This window comes from Eumetopias jubatus, unplaced genomic scaffold, assembly GCF_037043125.1.
Source record: "Eumetopias jubatus isolate StellerSeaLion01/CBP00866 unplaced genomic scaffold, mEumJub1_p1.0 scaffold_11, whole genome shotgun sequence".
Taxonomy (NCBI): domain Eukaryota; kingdom Metazoa; phylum Chordata; class Mammalia; order Carnivora; family Otariidae; genus Eumetopias; species Eumetopias jubatus.
This window is the reverse complement of record NW_028274817.1, coordinates 94,110,375-94,122,672: the sequence shown is the minus strand read 5'-3', so window position 1 is coordinate 94,122,672 and position 12,298 is coordinate 94,110,375. Positions and strand designations below refer to the sequence as shown.

At 42.4% G+C, this 12,298-nt stretch overlaps 1 protein-coding gene across 4 annotated transcripts in view; it reads left to right on the top strand.

Annotated features, from left to right (window-relative positions):
* The window catches only part of SYTL5 (synaptotagmin like 5), a 106,267-nt gene that overhangs the window by 90,831 nt on the left and 3,138 nt on the right, over positions 1 to 12,298 (top strand). For 3 of the 4 annotated variants that reach the window (XM_028113538.1, XM_028113537.1, XM_088028498.1), the window contains 3 exons: positions 399 to 560; positions 9,129 to 9,237; positions 9,844 to 9,979. In XM_028113538.1, the coding sequence (XP_027969339.1) occupies positions 399 to 560; positions 9,129 to 9,237; positions 9,844 to 9,979 (407 nt within the window). Of the gene's footprint in view, positions 1 to 398; positions 561 to 9,128; positions 9,238 to 9,831; positions 9,980 to 12,298 lie in introns of all 4 variants that reach the window. The other variant, XM_088028497.1, reaches the window with a different exon arrangement.

The following is a 12,298-nucleotide window of genomic DNA, read 5'->3' as shown; positions in this document are numbered from 1 at the left end:
ATTAAGCTTACAAAGGAGAGGTTGAAAAACGATTTGCAGATGAAAATGGGGTAAAACTGGAAAGGGGACAGTCTTCATTACCTAATACTTTTAATATACTATTTGAAGTTTATTGACTTCTTCCTAAATAATTGGCTGATACATCTTTCAGTGCGAGGTCTAACACAAAATGAGTTCATGGCATAGAACCCCCGTTGTAGCATAAACAAGGAAAAATACAGTGGGCTTGTGTGTGTGTGTGTGTGTGTGTGTGTGTGTGTGTGTGTGTGTGTGTGTGTGTGTTTCATTCATGTTACTAGTGTGTATGATCTGAAAGATGACGAAAGTAAATTTCAGCCTGTGGTAGAATTGGGCAGAGCCCTCCACATGGAGTGTGATGTTGTGACTCTCGTTTGTAGTACACCATCAGCCACACCCAGCTGGAAACAAGAACTCTGCAGCTCTCAGTCTGGCATCATGATCGATTTGGACGTAACAGCTTCCTTGGGGAGGTGGAGATTCCTTTTGACTCATGGAACTTTGAAAATCCAAATGATGAGTGGTTTGTGCTTCAGCCCAAGGTAGGAAATGCCTCCAGATTAATCGAACAGTTATGGAATGAGACAGGTTAGGAACAAAATTGATGTCATAGGCCTAGAGAATCTGAAGACTTCTCTCATTTTCAAGTGGTAATCTGAACAGATGAGTGCAGCTGATTTTGGAATAATATAATACATGTAAATCCTTTCCTTGGAACTCCTTCTTTAATACAGACCGTCTGTACAATGCAAGTCACATAGTCCTATGTATTATTAATTTGACTTACTAAAAATGTACTCATCATTTGAAGGTCTCCATGGATTAAAAAAGGGGAGTACATTATATGATCCTATCAGAAAGAGAAAGCATTCAATTTCCCATAGACAAAAACAAATCCATAGAGCCAATCAGTCTTAAAACATTCTCTCTATTCCCCATTCTCCACAATTCATACATAAGCAGGAGTGGCCTTGCCTTGACTCACATGAGGAAGTAAGGAGTAGCTAAAGTATCTGGTTTCCTATATTCCTACTTTTGAGATTCATAACCCAGGTTTTAAGTTATAGTCAGAAAAACAGTCTTAAAGCTGGTTCTAGAAATTAAATGCAATATAGCATGTTCTAGACCAATAGTACCTTGGATTCACTCTATGCAACCGGAGGCTCTCTACATTTATAGTAATTCTTAAGTCGAAAGTGGGATGAGAAAAGGTCACATTTATGTAACCGAAGATTGTTCTTTATATACAGAGAGGCAAAAAGAACATGATGGTAAAGATAGTAGACTCAGTTCAGATTTTCTGGGTTCAGTCCTGGCTTCATGACTATCTGTGTGACACTGGGCAAATTAACTTCCCAGACTTTGATGTTCTCGTTTGTGATATAATAACTGGACATATCTTACTGGGATGTTGTGAAGCTTGGAGAAGCACTCTGCAATGCTCACAGTATTGTGTCGGGCACGTTTTAAGCTCTCAGTAAATGCTAGGTAGTGTTTATGTTACATCAGAATCCTTGTATTGCAATTGACAGAAACCCCAGCCCATACCACTCAAAAAAGGAAATTACTGACCAGTGATTATCAAGCATGGCTTCACCCAGATAACTCACATCGTATCAAGGCCCTGGACTCTCTTGGTCTCTCTTCTCTGTGTTGGCTTCATTTTGAGACTCTGTGCAGTTGGCCTCCATCACTAGCTCTACTATGCTTCTCTTGGACGTTACAATACGTGTAAGCCCCTCCTCCTTGCATCACACGACCCGGGAGAGGGAAAATGCCCTCCTCTTTCCAGCAGTCCACCCAGCACCCTGGGCCTGGTTCTCCTCATTCTGATGACATCATTTGCCCATCCTGAGCTAATTGCCGTGGCCGGCCAGGGAGGTGAGGTACGTTGGCTGACTTAAGACAATCAGAATCTACCCTGGTCCTGAAGGTAGTATTGCCCCAAAGGAAATCCAGGTATAGTAGTTCTAAAGGAATGGTGAGTGGAAGCTGAACAGCAACACATGCGTGGATCAGCAGCAGCAACAGCATTGTTCACCACAAACATCATGAGGTAAGTATCATCATTTCCATTGTATCTGAGGAGATGGAGACTCAGAAGTTAAATACAACTTTCTGGTAAGAGTTTTAGAACTATTGACCTCAAGCTTGGTATAAATCCCTCATGGAAAATCTTTGGGAAGTATAATTGGGCTGTGGGTAAAATTAATAATAAAGTATAATAAAAGTCCTTAGACATAAAATAACTTCAAGCCCCTGACTGACAGAAATATGATAGGAAATACAAGAGTCACAAGAAATAAGTCTGCAAGAGTGTAACATTCCCTTGACATTAAGCATGGAAATAATTGGTCATTAAACACTGAATCTCTTGGAGTGAGAAGCCTCACCATGAAGGATAGCACTTAATCTGACTCAACAGTCTCCTGTCACTCGCTTCCTTTTGTGTGTGATGGGTGAGCACCACAGAATCATAGTTAGAAAATGTCCAAGACATTATATGAAGCATGATGCAGATGAAGGACAAATAACATTCATTTTAGTACATGAAATTAACTTGTCATAAATTTAACATTAAAGCACATAGGGGCTCTTTGGAAAACAGCTTGGAACGTTCCAGTCAGTTTCCTGGAAATGGTTGAAGGACTTGCGCTGGGATGATATCTAAGCTCTCCCAGGCATATCCTCTGTGCTTAGGGACCAGCCACTTTCTGTGGTAGTCACCTTCACATTGCCACTGATTTCACTTTCTTTTATTTTAAAGATTTTATTTATTTATTTGACAGAGGGAGACACAGCGAGAAAGAAAACACAAGCAGGGGGAGTGGGAGAGGGAGAAGCAGGCTTCCCGTGGAGCAGGGAGCCCGATGTGGGGCTCGATCCCAGGACCCTGGGATCATAACCTGAACCGAAGGCAGACGCTTAACGACTGAGCCACCAAGGCGCCCTTTCACTCTCTATCATAAGGGAGAAGCAGCTCTCAGGCTGCTCCAGGTAGAAAAGTTCTGATTGAGTGTAACTTCTGGAACTCTTTGGTCCTCTGCCAGATCCCCTTGGATTCCTTTAACCGTGACTGTTAGGAATTTTGCCTCCAACAGCCTTCACCTGAGACTCTGTTTAGAAGACTGTTCCCAGGCTACTGTAGCTTTTCCAACGAGCGGAGAGAGTCAGAAGCTCCTAGGAACTTACGTACCGCCTACCACAAGGCAACTCTTTGCCAATAACTCATAGATGGGGGAGTCTGAAAGCCCAGTTCCCTTACTGAGAGTGGCAGGGGCAAGGAGGGTGGTGCTCCAAGGCATTACTTATACTCTGCAGCTTCCCTGCTAGATCAGGCTATCCCCTTGCCTGGCTTCCTCCTGACCTTTTTCCTGGTCACCCCTTCCCTGGTCTATCCTAAGACCTAAATCACGTGCGTTAAGAATCCTCATCTCAGAGTGAGCCTCTGGGGAACCCCACAGAGCTTCGTGTCTTTAATCCATGTCATCTTTCTCTGCCAAGAAAAAGATGACACACAGACACATATATGTGTCTCTGACACATATAGACACATAGACGTGTCTCTGATACGTGTAGAGGAAAGCCCGCAGTTTCAGCCTTGTTTGGACGCCATGTCTTCCAGAAATGGGGAGGACAGGTGCTACGTACTCCGTAGGCTGCCTCCTATTCATTGGTGGCTCATCCTCAGGCTGAGCTGGGCTCTGGGTGGTGGATTATCAGCTGACTTCGAGAAGCGTCGCTTCGTTTTCAGTCTCCTATCTCAGTCCCTCCATCAGCTGCAGCTAGAGTACGAGCAGCCCTGGAGACTTGATGTTTCCTTGTAGATTATCCAGCTAAGGAGGTGAAGTGTAAGCCACAGGGACCAATTTCCTTAGTGAGAGAGGATCAGAATGAATAGTCCTTCGGCGTTCGGAAATACTGACATCCCTTTGCAGTGGGAATACGGGAAAGACACAGTGCCTCATTTCTTATTGACTCCATGTTAGTGAACGTCCCTCGGCCCCTGCCTTTGTTTTTGCTAAGACTTATGGCACTAAGCCAGTGAGAAGGCTGGTGCAGACAGAGGAAGAACTCAAGTTGTCAAGTGGGCTGTAAAGCAGTTTCACAGTACGACTTCCATTTTACTGCATGACAGGAGATTGTTTATTAGCTGTAACTCATTATCTTTCTGAAAGGCATATTAGGTAGGTAGACCAGAAGGGTTTGTCAGTATGAATTGCCTTTCATGTCTTCCCAGAGGTGCTATTATAAAAACAAGGAGCTTTGAAAGTCAACAGCAAGCTCAAGTGTTTTCCAAGGAAATCTTCTCTGTTCTGCCTTCAGGTGGAGAGTAAATGCAAGTTCCTGTGAAATTATTACTGAGCTAAAAGGCCTCTCTCTCTATTTGGAGGTTTGGGCAGACCTTTGTCCATAACTTATGACCCCCACCTTAGACCTGAAAATGTCCTGGGAACTCTGCTTCCAACTCCGATGTAATGTGGATCTCTTCAAAAAGCAGAAGATAATGAGGGTTGCCTGATGATGCCACCCCCCTGCTCCGTCACATACCCTCACTGGTTCCCTACTGCCTTTGGATATGCTTTGAATAAATCCTAACTCATGACCCTGGCACTCAGTGCTCCCTTCATAGGGCCCCACCTTCTGTAACAGAGGAGGATGTCAGTGCCCTACCTGGATCCCCAGTTTCATGCATATGTGGCTCCCCATGGCTTTCGCTCATACCAGCCAACACCTGCCAATCTTTGTGAGAGAAGAGCCCTCAGGCTGCTGGTGTGGGCTTGCTCTGTGGGCATGAAAAGCCAGAATATCCTGAGTATTTAAGTTTTCTGGGGGTGAAGGGCAGAGCCCTTGATCAGTAACTGATGGGCGAAGGAGCATCATCAACACTCTCATTCCCTTGTCTCTGGTTGGGACAGCTCTTGGAGATGTGATCTGTCTTGTCTGCAAAGCTCCCCTGTGGAACTGAGAGAAACTTACCATAAAACTTTGCCCAATATCACAACCTTGTTAAGCCTTCTTCAGTTTGTGGTGCCACTTCCTTACTCCCCTTCCTAACAAAACACACTAAGATAAATTTGTGTCTTAGGGTCTTCCGGGCAACCCAGAGTAGAAACCTCTTTTTCATCTTCCTTGCTACTACCTCCCTTCGCACACACCTCTAATCACACCTGACTTCCCATCAGCTTTTAAACACATTTTACACAGTCCCCACTGAATCTTGCTCATACTGTACTGTTTTCTTAACCCAGACTGACCTTCTTCCCATCCCCTCTTTATCAGCCATCCTATCTCCCATCCTTTAAGCACCGGGCAAAGGCCACCTCTTTATCTCAATCTAGATGATTCTCTCTCTTCCCACAGTAGTTTCTTTGTACCTGTACTGAAGCAACTGTCATCCTTGGTCTGAGCTGAGCTTACAATAGTAGGTCAGTTCATGAAGCCACAGAAATCACACACATACAAACATACACCCCCCAGTGCATTTCTTAATCATTTATTTTAACTTACAACAAGTGTGCATTGATTTTCAAGTCTTTTAATATAGGGATAATCTGTTTCGTTTGAGTATAGTTTCGTTGATTAGAATTCTGTTCTATCTTCCTGGCATAAATTCTGATCCTAGTGCATTCTTATCAGTGGTTTCTAGTTTGAGCTTTTCTGAAATGCAGCAAGAACTTGAGAATGCTTTCAAAGTAAACCAAATATAAAAGCTTTCTAAAAATTCATGATTGTTTTCTAATCTTTTATAGCTTCGAGCCCAAACGTAATGGCAAATTTATTTTCAAATACTTAGTTCTTTGAAAGTATGCATATTAATTTTTATAGTAGTAGCTGTCTTTTTGCACTCTTCAGTTTATTGATATGAAATTATGTAATTAGAACCAGAGACGTGTCCGGCATAAGGAACCTGGGAGACGAATGCAGCTGGCTTTTGATAAGCATACAGTTCAACTGATAGGAGTAGGCATGCATGGTCTTTGTGGAGAGGATCCTGCTCTTCACTGGGATTGGAGAACATCAATCTGATGAGTCAGTTAAATAAGGGCAGATTTATAGAGCTTCTATTGAATATATATCTCCTGGATAGACTGAAAACTCAGCAGGGTCTGTCTCTTATGTGTCTCAGCAGCACTTAGCAAAATGCCTTCAAAGCGTCACTGCAAGAAGGCATCCCATATGTGTTGGTAGGATTGAATGAGTTGAATTGAATTGAGTTGAATTCTACCTTTCTCGGAGCAAAAGGTGGTTGAATGATGTAAAATGATGGTGTGTCAGGAGATGACGTTGCCTTGGAATTTCCTTGCAAGAATACCCGAACTATCGCAAGATACTTATTAGCCATGTACAGGCTGCAAGATGACTCCCTCCCTTGAATTTCTTTTGTATGTGATTATAATGCTACAGGCCTTCATCTTTACTCTTTTCTACTCTTACAAGATTTCAAGACTGTATTTATAGAAAGTCACCAGTATATTTTAATTAATTTAAGCTAAATACCAGTGGAACATTAATAAATCCCAGTATCGCATGTTCTAACCTCTACTAATATATATTAGTATGTGACACCTGCACACATCACTTTTCCTACCAACATATTCTCCCATCCAAAGCTCTCAGCTAAAAGCAAATAGAGCCTGCACTGGTTAGCTATTATATAGAAAACGATTCTAAACCTTAGTGGCTTAAAACAATTTCTTATTGCTCATCATTCTGTGGGGTGACTAGGCTCAGGTGGGTGGTTCTCAACGAAGGTGTCTCATGTGGTTGCAGATGAGACAGATGGTAGACTGAGGCTGAAGTCGTATGAAGGATTGAGTGGGCTGGTTGTTCAAGTTGGCTGTCTCACACTTACTGTTAGCTGCCAACCCGAGTACCTACATGTAGCCTCTTTCTGTGGCTTGGGCCTCAACACCATGGGTCCTCGGAGGGAGTATCCCAAGGATAATCATTCTAAGAGAGGAAGTAGAAGCTGTTGATCTTGGGCTTGGGGCCCAGAAACTGGCACATTGTCACTGGTGCCATGGTCTACTGGTCAAACCAATCACAGGGTCCACTCAGATCTGAAGAGAAAGGATAAATACCCCACCGCTCATGGGCTATAGCATGAAAAAAGTAATGACCTCTTTAATTTGCTATAATGCCCATTGCAACTTTCCCTTTGTGACATTCACATAAAGTAAAATTTACTGAAACTGTCAAAACAACAAGAAAAGTCCTTTTACAAAGCATGTGATTTAATTAGATTAAATATTAGATGGGTAGTCTATTTCACTGTCTAATCTCATGTTTGCCCCTGGTAAGAAGGTTGAATAAAATACTTCAAATGATTTTCCCACCTTTACTGATAAGTTTTATCACCACCAAGAGGAAAGTCAGGCAAGGATTCCTTTTCCTGGTAATGGTCTCAGTCATCTTTGCTGAGCCTTGTTGAACAGGCTCTGGCTTTGCTGTTTGAGTTTGGGGGTTTCTGCCCTCTCAGAAGACAGCAGTTCTCAGTCCTTGACTCAGCACCCAGGAGCCAGGTTCCTGAAGGAAAGGCCTAAGAAAATATGCCAACTTTCTTAACCCATTTATGAGAAGTCAGTTGAATTGACTCAGTGGCAACTAGGAGCTTTAGAGAACAAAGGCTCTGGGTATATGTTCACATTGAATTTTTGAACTGAAACTTTTGATTTTGAGATGATTACAGATACACATTCAATTATAAGAAATAATACAGAGAGCTCTCATGTACCCTTTGCCTAGTTTCCCCCAATGGTAGCTTGCAAAGCTAGAGTGCATTGCCACAACCAGGGTGATGACATTGATACCACCCACCCCCCCATCTTCTTCAGAGTTCCTCACTTCTCATTTGTGTGTGTGTATGTGTGTATTTAGTTCTATGAAACTTTATCACATGTGTAGCTTTATCTACCACTACAGCCAAGATACAGAACAGTTCCATCATTGCAAAGATCCCTTGTGATCTTTTATAGCCACATCGACCTCCCTTCGGACACCCCTCCCTAACTCCTAGCAACCACTAATCTGTTCTCCGTATCTGTTATTTTGTCACTTCAAGAATGTCATTTCAATGGAATTGCATGGTGTGTATCCTTTTGAGCTGGCTTTTTCACTCAGCATAATTCTGTAGAGATTCATCCAAGTTGTGTGTATTGCTAGTTCGTTCCTTTTTACTGCTGAGTAGTATTCCATGGTATGGCCGTTCCACAGTTTGTTGCACCAGTCACCTCCTGAAGGTCATCTAGTTCATTTCCAGTTCAGGGCTATTCCAAATAAAGATGATATGAATATTTACATACAGGTTTTTATGTGGACGTAATCTTTCATTTCTCCGGGATGAATGCCCAAAAGTGCAGTTGCTGCGTTGTATGGTAGTTATGTGTTTAGTCTTATAAGAAACCGCCAAACCGTTTTCCAGAGTGGCTACACCATTTTACATTCTCACCAGCAGTGTTCGAATGAACCAGTTTTTCCACACTGAGCCCGTTGTGGGACTTGAACTCACAACCCTGAGATCAAGACCTGAGCTGAAATCAAGAGTCGGACGCTTAACCGACTCAGCCATGCAGGCGCCCTTCCACATCAAATTTTAATCATGTGAATCACAAGCAAAGCTTTCAATAATTGGTAGCTGGGCAGCCCAATGTGAATCAAGCATTACTGGCTATTTCCCCCTCTTGGTCACTTAGGAAAGCCTTGAGACATCAAGAACAGACAGGGAGAGGTGTCTTCGGGAGCTGTTCTCAGTGGTATCTATTTGTGCCTCATACCCCAAACTATATGTTCAGTGATAGGTTCTGGTCCTGCACCACAGGCAGGCAGTAGCCACTGACCCACCACACGTGTGTCATATATATCTCCTCTCAAATTCCTTTTACTTTAATGTTAAAAGTTATACACAAATACTTGCATAAAGTTTTCCAGCCTCTCTCTTCTCGTACCTAAGGCATATCTTAAAGCAGTAAGTGCTAATATAGTTGAATGGGAATGGATTGTTATATTTAAGCCAGCAAGTAAATATGACAAGACCACTCAAACATGGGCTACAAAAGAATAAACCAAGCATTCTCACTTTTTCTCTTCACCTGTCTCCCTTTGGCCAGGTGGAATTTGCTGCGGACATAGGCCTTCACTATAAAGGAGAGCTAACAGTTGTTTTACGTTACATCCCCCCAGAGGAGAACCTGATGCTTCCTCTAGAAGAAGGTCAAGGTAGAGTAAAAATCAGTGACTTTGACCAAGGACATCCTGTGTCTAGAAGTATGGGAATAGGGATCAGGAAGTGGTTGGACTATGTTACTTTGGCGTTACACAGATGAAAATGTAAAGCTTAGAGCTTGCGCAGTTCTAAATTTTCAAGACTAAAATACCCAAGAAGGAAGTTATGGAATTTTCTCTTTTGGAGTCTTGGCACTTCTGTGTGGCTTTCTCTGTAGCTATTTCTCACTGAGAGCAACAATGTGGTTCAGGCAGCTCTCAAGAGTCTTTTCCATTTTGTTCCACTATACCCTGTAAAAAGATACTCCTTGTTGGGAAGTATTTAAAGTTTTACATTTATTCATTTTTTTCAACAAACACAAATGAAGGACCTATCCCAAAGGAATCTGGTGGGGTAGAAACATTGAGATAAATCCATGGAAAAATACACAATAACATAAAGACCCAGTTCAGTCAGCAAATGAAATAAATCTTGGCAGATTTTCTTGGTGAATTTTGAAATGGAACCCGTGATCTCTCTCTCCCTCCCCTTCCTGCTCCCTCTCCCTCCCCTTCTTCCTCCCTCCCTGTCCATCTCTCTCTTTTTGATGGCTGATGCAGGAAAGAAGACCTTCAAAAGGGGAAAGAAGAAGGAGTCACCTGTAATCTCTGGAGGAATCCTGGAAGTGTTCATCAAAGAGGCAAAAAATTTGACAGCAGTGAAGTCAGGAGGCACTTCTGATAGCTTTGTGAAGGGGTAATTTTGTTCTAACTCATTTTAGAAGATACTTAATGGGACATGAGAGGATCTGTGACCCAGGAGACAGTGGTGGCTGAGACTTCCATGTTCATCTTACTCTAAATGGACGAGGAAAGAGCTACACTTAAATGCTGGCTTTTAGATCTGAAACAGCATGAGTCTAGAGGGAGCTGCTTATTCTAGCTTCCCACTTGCTCCCAGCATATTTCAGGGTTTCCCATCATTCTCACCCTCAATACTGGCAGATTTTACTGGGTGATTCATTTCTTAAAGGAGGAGAAAATATGATTTTCTGTGTGTAATATATTTTTATTGTGCTTTGTTATCATTTGGTATTGGCAATAAACAACAGCAACAAAAATATTGGGTCCTTGGTATTTTGCTCTCTTAGGGGAAATTGTAAAAAGTAGAGATTTCAGAGCATCCTCCCCAGAGACACTGACTGGAGAATGCTTTGGAGGAAGCATATTTCTTGTTTTCAGTTTCTTTCTTGTGACTGATTTCTAGTTTCATAGCACTGTGGTCAGAATAGATGCATGGTATGATTTCAGTCTTCTCTGGTTTATTGAGGCCTGTTTTGTTGCCTAACATGTGATGTATTCTGGACGGTGTTCCATATGGCCTTGAAAAGAATGTGTAGTCTGTTGTTGTGGAATGGAACGTTCTGTATACATCTGTCATGTCCATCTGGTCTAATGTGTTATTCAAGGACACCTTTTCCTTATTGATTTTCTGCCAGGATGCCTATCCATTGATGTAAGTAGGGTGTTAAAGGTCCTTGCTATTATATTACCATTAATTTCTCTCTTTATATCCATTAATATTTGTTTTAGGTATTTAGGTATTCCAATATTGGATGCATAGATATTTACAATTGTTATACCCTCTTGTTGGATCGATCCTTTTATCATTTTTTTTTTAAAGATTTTATTTATTTCACAGAGAGAGACAGCGAGAGCAGGAACACAAGCAGGGGGAGCGGGAGAGGGAGAAGCAGGCTTCCCGCCGAGCAGGGAGCCCAATGTGGGGCTCGATCCCAGGACCCCGGGATCATGACCTGAGCCGAAGGCAGACGCTTAAGGACTGAGCCACCCAGGCGCCCCAATCCTTTTATCATTATGTAATGCCCTTCTTTGTCTCTTGTTACAGTCTGTTTATTTTTTTTAATTAAATTAAATTTAAATTCAATTAGCCATCATTAGTTTCAGATGTAGTGTTCAGTGACTTATCAGTTGTGTCTAACACCCAGTGCTCATCATATCATGTGCCCTCTTTAATGCCCATCACCAGCTACAGTCTGTTTTATTTTATTTTATTTTATTTTTTTAAATTTTATTTATTTATTTGAGAGAGAGAATGAGAGATAGAGAGCACGAGAGGGAAGAGGGTCAGAGGGAGAAGCAGACTCCCCGCTGAGCAGGGAGCCCGATGTGGGACTCGATCCCGGGACTCCAGGATCATGACCTGAGCTGAAGGCAGTCGCTTAACCAACTGAGCCACCCAGGTGCCCTACAGTCTGTTTTAAAGTCAGTTTTGTTTGATATAAGTATTGCTATCCCAGCTGCCTCTTTTTTTGCTTCCATTTGCATGGTAAGATTTTTTTCATCCCTTCACTTTCAGTCTTGTGTGTGTCTTTAGGTCTGACGTGAGTCTCTTGTAGGCACAGCAGATAGATGGATCTTGTGTTTTTTATCCATGCCACTATCCTCTATCTTTTGGTTGGAGCATTTAGACCATTTATATTTAAAGTTATTATTGCAATGATGTGGATGGAGCTAGAGGGTATTATGCTAAGCGAAATAAGTCAATCAGAGAAAGACAATTATATAATTTCACTCGTATGTGGAATTTAATAAACAAAACAGAGGATCATAGGAGAAGGGAGGGAAAAATAAAATAAGACAAAATCAGGGAGATAAATCATAAGAGACTCTTTTTTTTAAGATTTTATTTCTTTATTTGACAGAGAGAGACACAGCGAGAGAGGGAACACAAGCAGGGGGAGTGGGAGAGGGAGAAGCGGGCTTCCCGCGGAGCAGGGAGCCCGATGCGGGGCTCGATCCCAGGACCCTGGGATCATGGCCTGAGCTGAAGGCAGACGCTTAACGACTGAGCCACCCAGGTGCCCCTCATAAGAGACTCTTAACTCTAGGAAACAAACTGAGGGCTGCTGGGGGGGAGGTTGGTGGCGGGTTGGGGTTACTGGGTGATGGGCATTAAGGAAGGCACTTGATGGAATGAGCACTGGGTGTTATATGCAACTGATGAATCACTGAACTCTACCTCTGAAACTAATCATACACTATGTTAATTAAA